Below are 7,142 nucleotides of genomic sequence, written 5' to 3'. Positions count from 1 at the left end.
AGGCTCTGCATTGAAAATGTTTTAAGAAACTACTCAAAGGAAAAGTAAATAGCACTCAATGTATGAAATGTATTAGTTCTGGTTTTATACCTATTTCGGAATTTATCCCAGGTTCTTATAAAATATATAAAACTGAGATACAAAGAATTAGCAATGTAACTTTGCATTTCAAATGATCTTCAGCTACAGGTTTTGCTTTAAGAAAACAGACACTTGAAAAGCAGCTGTTCTGTAGTCTCTAGATGCAGACACTTGAGTTCCTGGCAAACTTACCGTCAGTGGTTTTCTGAACTCCTCCACCATTGCAACTCTCTCCTATAATGAAACTCAACATTTCACCATTAAATTTTTCTGCTCGTGGTTTCAAAGAGAGGACGTTACCATTTCCCAGCATCGGTTTCAAAGTTCCTTTTTTTTTCTTTTTTTTTTCCCCCCTTTTTTTTTTCCTTTTTCTCTTTTTTTTTTTTTTTTTTTTTCCCTTTATGAGCTTTAAACCACAGGGTGAATCCATGAAATGAGGTAAGTAAATTTGGCACACTTTTAGTCATGTCCATAAAACTTTTGGTAAGTTGTATCAGTGAACAATATCGTTTTCATCGTGAGTTACAGGTGCTTTCGAAGGGGGGTGGTTAGTACTTAACAACTGGAATGTTTCTAGTAAAACCAAAAGGCATAGCTGCAGAAAACACTCACAACCCAATGTTGATAGAGAAGTAAAAATATATACAATACAGTCACTTGTTCATAGTTTGGCACAATTTTTTGTTGTTGTGGGTAATAGTGCATAAACTACTGTACAACAGTATGACTTTTAAAACAGTCTTTCACAGAGAATACCAGATTAGGTTTGCTTTCAAATAATAAAATTCCCACAATTTCAAACTCTTCATTTCAGCACTTACATTTCAACAGACCACAAGGCAGATTTTGAAAAGGAACCAATGGGGAAAAAAAAAGAAAAAACAACCGAAAAAAAAATGGTAAGAAAAGAACCAAACATCAACCGTCTTTCTAGAAAAGGGAGTCTCTTCTTCAAATACAGGAAAACCCAAAAATGCTGTTTCTGCTTTAAGAAGAATGGAGTCTGATTCCCTGCAGGAAAAAATCAAACATTTGATGCCATCTTAGTTAGCTCGTCTGGAGTCACCACGACGGAGCGAACGTGCTAAAGGCGGGCGGGTAGAGAAGATGCAGCTTTAGATGATGCAGGTTAGGAGACACAACAGCAGAGGGGGCCAGAAAGCACTCAAAAATTGCCACGTGAAGCTCAATTAGGAACGAGTTCTCATTTGCAAAGTAAATAAGTTTCGAGATCTTGGCTTTTGGATGCAGAACCTCTTTTTTTTTTTTTTGTGGTTTATTTTTTACAAAATGTTCCAAAAAAAAAAAAAAAGTCTTTCCTTGTCAAAATCATTAAAAAGAGCGTGTAATCATGGTTTGTTTTGTTTTTTTTTAGTTTTTGTTTTTGTTTTTCCCCCAATAAATAATTAAAAACTGAAGAAGCCAAACAGCAGAAAAGAGTAGCCTTGTTAGTTTTTTTAACCCCAGCCAAGCCAGAAAATTGGTCATTCTTTTAGGTAGCTTGCAAGTCATAAGTATTTTCATGCATTTAAAAATAATAATTAAAAAAACCAAACAAACAAAAAAAGAAACCAACCCCAAAACCAAAACCAACCAAAACTGTAAAAGGGGAATGTCTTTTTTTTTTTTTTTTTTTTTCATGCAAACTTTTGCTTTCAGGAAGGAAAAACTGAGGAACAGCGGGCCTAGCAGGTGGGAGGGAGGTTAGGGGCATTCCAGCCAGTTTGGTGCAGCATTACCTCAGTTTCTCAAAAGCAGCTGTCACGGGTGGGTCCTTGTGGGGCTGTTCACGGTCCGTCCGCTTGATTTTACAGTTCTCATCCCTCAGTGATTTCGAACTGGATTTATGACGGTAGAGTTTTTTATGGGTAGGTCCATTATTGCCTAAAGTGCTCAGGTTACTATAGTTTTTATCAAAAAAGGGAGCATGAATGTCCGTGGTGAAGCCGGTGGAGCAGTTGGGGCGACCGGGGTCGCAGGTCACGGCTTTGCTGTTTTTGCTTGAGCCCTTGTTGTTTGACTTGTGGTTCTTCGCCGCCCCCGGCGAGCCACCGTTCGCCTTCTTCTTCGACTCTTGGGATGTCCCTGCCAAAATTTTAAGAGTTTTCAGTTTCAGGCTGTTGGACTCCGGTGACCGGAATATGTCGGGAACGCTGTTGTGGCCGACGGGCCCCCACAGGGGCTCGATGGAGGCCATCATAAACCTCTGGACATCGGCCATTCCCGACGCGATGTTGGACAGGATGTTGGAAGGCTCCTCGAACTCCCTCTGGTCGTCGTCCAGGAGGCTGGTGGCGTTGCCCAGGCTGGCTTCCGACCAGCCCGTGCCCCCCTCTTTTCCCAGCGCCCACTCTCCGGAGAGCCCGTTGTGCTTGCCCAGCTTCACCCCGGCCGGGCCGCAGTGCTGAGTGCCCTCGGTCACGCCCTTGGTGGCCGTGGCCACGGTGCCCAGCTGAGTGACCGCCCTGCCACCAACAGCCGGAGCCTTCTCGCCGTTGACTCCCGCTGTGTTTTTCCCTTTCCTGGTGGATTTGGGTGCCTGCCTGGAGTTTTTCCCTTGCGGCTTATCGGTTCCTTTGTTGGTTTTGGGCGATTTTTTCCGGGTGGCTTTCTGGGAAGAGCTTTGGTTTGTACCCACATTCTTGCTGGATGAACTTTTCCTCTTCGATTTTGACACTTTGCTATTGGTGCTAATTTGACCAGATGGCTCATTAAATGTTGACAAGCATGGACTCTTTTCGAGAAGGCTGACAGAATCTTCATCGTTGAACATATGGAACTGGAACTGGTGATTATTTAAAGCAAACCCATTATCTGCCTGATCCTCGGTCTGCAGGACCCCACAGTTCCACTTGACCTTCTCGGAGCTGTTGAGGGTGGCCTGGGGGCTCTCCTGAAAGCCCTTCAGGGTGCCCAGAGGCTTGGCATCAGAGCCAGCTATCTGCGGGGACAGGTTGGGAGTGTCTGGAGGGGACATCTCCGAAAGCGACGACTGGCGGAACCTATCAGGCGTGAAGTTGGAAATGTCTAAAAGGTCCGTGGACTCCTTCAAAGGGGTGATTTCATCTATGCTCTGCTGGATCACTAGCTTGGGACTGCAGTGGGCCAAGAAATCATCATTAATATCATCCTCGCCGTCCTTTTCACAAGACTTTAAACTTAAAGAACTGTAATTGCTAGAACTAACTGACAATGAACCCACTGAATCAAAACTAATGAGCCTGCCATCATCCGTACTGAGTGTACCTCGTTGGAAATGAAAGCGCCCCTCTCCATTATTGAAATGACATGACTGATAAGAATCATCAGACTGCACTTGTTGGCTATCCGGCATGTAATTTTTTTGGTATAGCAATTTGCCGCTATTCAGATTGACTTGAGTGTATCCAGAGGCGGGGAGGCCGTCCGTGCCCGGGGCAAACTCGCTCGGCATTCCGGCCGCCTCCGGCATGTCCCCGGGGAAGTCCTGGCGCTCGCTGCCCTTGCTGGCCGGCCACATGCTGCCGAAGCCGCCCTGCTCCATCTCCAAGTGGCCGGGCGACTGCTGCAGCTCCGACTCGGAGGGTGGGGAGAGCACGCAGCTCTGCGCCGGCTGCAGGGACGGGAAGGGCTTCTCCGGCGGGACGATGCTGGGGAGCGGGTGCTGCTGCTGCTCGGAGGGGTGCTGGGCGAAGTACGGGATACCGGTGTTGCTCGACAGATCCGAAGCATCTAACAACGTCTGCAGATACCCTCCGGGGATCAGGGGTACATTGGTGGTGATATTAGCAGATGGCAGAGGCTTGTCTGAAGAGGAGGTGGATGGTAGGAAAGGAGAATTTTTAGCAACCTTATCCTCGTGGCACTCTGGGAGATGGGAGCTGTCTGAAGCACAGGGACTGTTTTCGTCCTTCAGACGCGCTGCAGAGTCCTGGTTTTCCAGTGCTGGGGAGTCCTCCGCCGTACTGGTGGCAGCTTTGATCTTCTTGCACTTCAACCTGGCTTCACTTTTGAATTTGATTCTGCGGAGCACTTTCCGCTCCGTCCCCTTGTGCTCCCGCTCCTGCGGTTTGCATTTCACGGCGATGCCCGCGATGTCGTGGACGTGTAATCCGTTGGCACAGCTGGGGGTGGCGATGGCTAACGCCGGCAGCCCTTTCAGGCCCACGTCCTCCTTACTGCTGCAAGGCTGCTTGTGATCAGAGGAGCAAGAGCCCAGCTTGTTCACTGATTGCTCGATGGCTTTAATTCTTTGAATCCGGTGCCTGTTTGCTAGCTTGCATTTTCGCTTCCGTGGGTGAGGGAGGAACGAAGCATCTGAGCCGTTAAGATAGAAATTCTGCTTGTGGTAGAGAGACGATCTGAGCAAATCCAGCCGGCTCTGCTGCCTCTCCTGCCAGAAGCCCTTCAGTGGGGCCAGCTTCTTGTATTTGCTGAGCAGCTCCTCGTTCAGAGTAACAGTTGTCTCGTTGGCATCCACTTTGCTGAGCTTCACCAGCATATGCTTCTCCCCTTTAAACCTGTTAATGATGATGTACTTGATGATCACGGGGGGCTCCTTGCGAGAGACTTTTCGCCGTTTCTTGGGGCACCACTCGTCGTCGTCCTCCTCCTTGGGCCCGTCCGGGAGCCACTCCTTCTTGTCCAGGATCTTCTCGTTCTCGATGGAGTCCACATCGTACAGGTAGTCGTCGCTGTATCGCACTTTCCTCTTCGCCCGCAACCCGTAGTTCTGCTGGATGAAGGAGCCGGAGTGGTCCCGGGCCAGGTACCGGCTGCAGTCCTTGATATCCCGCAGCACGTCGTAGGAGGACTCTGTGCAAGTGCTGTCGTCGCTGAACTCCCCGGAGTCCTCCGTGGAATTCACTGAGTCCAAGAAGTGGCTCCTCTTGGAGCCCACGTACTGCACCATCTCTGTGCTGTTGCAAGATTTATTTAAGGCAGCTTTCTCCTCCTCCTCGCCGTCCTCTTCCTCGCCGTCCTCCTCCTCCTCCCCCCAGATGATGCCTTCCTCGGATTTGAACTGAGAAGGGTCGGTGGCACCGCTGGGCCCCCTTTTCAGGGTGCTCCTGCTGTCCCTTTTGGTGCAGTTGCTGAACACACTGGGGAAGAAGTTGAACTGGGCGTCCTCTTGTAGGGTGGTGGTCTTCTCCCGCACATTGTCCTGGAAAGATTCGTATCTAATCTTTAGGGAGCAGACATCACTTCCCAAGGTGGAATCGTCATCATCGAACATGTAATTATCCACGTCTTCCTCAGAAAACAGATTTACAGAAAGCTCATTTTTGGAGCAGAGGTCAAGCAGCTCAATTTTACTTTCACTAATGAAAGATTCAAAATAGCCCCATTCCTGGTTGGGATTTGTTAGTAAAGGTTCCTCACCATTGCACTTGTCTAATAGTAATCCCTCGTAATAATTTTTCTGAGTGGGGTCCTCTGAATCACTGTCAGATTTTTCTGCATCTCTTTTGTCCGCTGCCCTCGATTTATGCATAGGGAAGCTTAAAAGCTGGTCTGAAAGCAGTTGATCCCCATATCTCATGGTTTCTCCTGTGCTCATGCAGTGAATCCCTATATCAGAGACCGAACAGGTATCATAATCCCTATTTATATCCCCCACTTTCAAGCTTATTCCCGGCTCCGCATCAATGCCATCCTTGGATTCAATAAAGCAGCCCAGACAGGTCCGGCTCGGCTGCATCAGGCAGTCTCCCGTCAGCGCCGACATCCCCCCGGGCTCCATCATGGTGAAAGGAGCCTTCTCGCAGTCGCCTGGCAGCGACCAGGAGCTCATGCCCTTGGTCACGCAGGACGTGAGGGAGATGGCGTGGGCGGAGGAGTCGTCCGAGGCGTGCTCGGGGACATCCGTGAGGCGCAGCGGCGACGGGGGGCTCAGCAGGCAGGGCTTCTTGGCCGTCGCGGCGCGGTGGCACGCGGGGCTCTCCTTGGGAGCCGCGCTCAGCGCCGGGAACGGCACCGCGGCCTCGGCGGCGCTGCAGGGCCTCTCATCGCCGTCCAGGGCGTGCGACCTCTGCGGGGAACAGGGAAAGGGAGCGAGGAAAGGAACAAAAAGAGACAGGGGTTACCACCCTTGTAGGTCTCCTCAGGCTCGCCACCCCGCTTCCCTTCTCCCAGGGCTTGGTGGTGACTTTTCCCAACTGCTCCTTTGGGAAGCCCTTCCCAGCAATCCTTCCCTCCTGGATCATATTAACGTGGTGATGTGTGTGGAAGGCAGAGGTAAACATGCTGCTCCCTGCAGCCAGCTGGAAGAGGTACGAGAGTACGTTTAAAACACACAACCCATCCGCTCTTCCCTCCTCATATCCATACGGTTACCTGGAAACTGCCTCTCAAACCTCACAATGTTATTAAAAAAACAAAACAAGCCTAATAAAAATGTTCTCATTAACATTGAAAAAATTAACGGAAAAATAAGATTCTTAAAGAAACAAAGCACCCCCCCCTGCGGGGTCTGAGCTTGCACACACCTGAGCTGCTTTACTGCTCCGGAGTCAGGAAGTGATGGCTGATTTTAAAAACCCAGCGGTCTTTTTGTCACTGTCCACGCCAAGGGAAGGCAGAAGATAACACAGAGTTTAAAGCAATTATTGTTAGAATTATTGTGGGGTTTGCCATTCTTCCCTAATCGCTAAAAATGCCTTTTTAGTCATGTAAGGATTTTTTAACCTAAGGATTTTTTTAGTTTTACCTCGTTGCGCTTCTTTTATGGCAGAATAAAGTTATGAATGTACTTTTATCTGACTCCTGGCTCAACGGACGATATGACCCTTGAAATTTAAATACGATGTCTTTTCATCCATGAACACGCTCTGATATCTCTGTATTAAAAAAAAATATATTCCAATGAGTGCATTCATCCCAGCCAGAGAGCTCTGCCAACTCGGAGCCCGGTGCTTTTGTCATGGCTCAGGTCTTTCTTTTTTGGTGGCTCCACTGAAGGCAGAGGGGCGAGAGCCAAAGCTTTCCAAGAAGGGACAAGTGCTCTAAAACACAACTGGAACACCAGGCTGTGGCATTAAATGGGGCATGCAAAGGGATTTATTTGGCTGCTGCAATCCTCC

General features: G+C 48.7%; 1 protein-coding gene across 1 annotated transcript in view; it reads right to left on the bottom strand.

Moving 5' to 3' along the window:
- Nucleotides 1-791: 791 nt before the first annotated feature.
- Nucleotides 792-7,142, bottom strand: part of NEXMIF (neurite extension and migration factor) — a 156,815-nt gene continuing 150,464 nt past the window's right edge. Inside the window, 3 exon segments of the mRNA XM_039571797.1 lie at nt 792-948; nt 951-1,092; nt 1,821-6,082. Of these exon segments, the coding sequence (XP_039427731.1) occupies nt 892-948; nt 951-1,092; nt 1,821-6,082 (4,461 nt within the window). The 3' untranslated portion in view covers nt 792-891.

Source organism: Corvus cornix, chromosome 4A, assembly GCF_000738735.6.
Source record: "Corvus cornix cornix isolate S_Up_H32 chromosome 4A, ASM73873v5, whole genome shotgun sequence".
In the NCBI taxonomy this organism is placed as follows: Eukaryota; Metazoa; Chordata; class Aves; order Passeriformes; family Corvidae; genus Corvus; species Corvus cornix.
The sequence above is the reverse complement of the archived record's forward strand: the minus strand, read 5'-3'. Positions and strand labels throughout refer to the sequence as shown.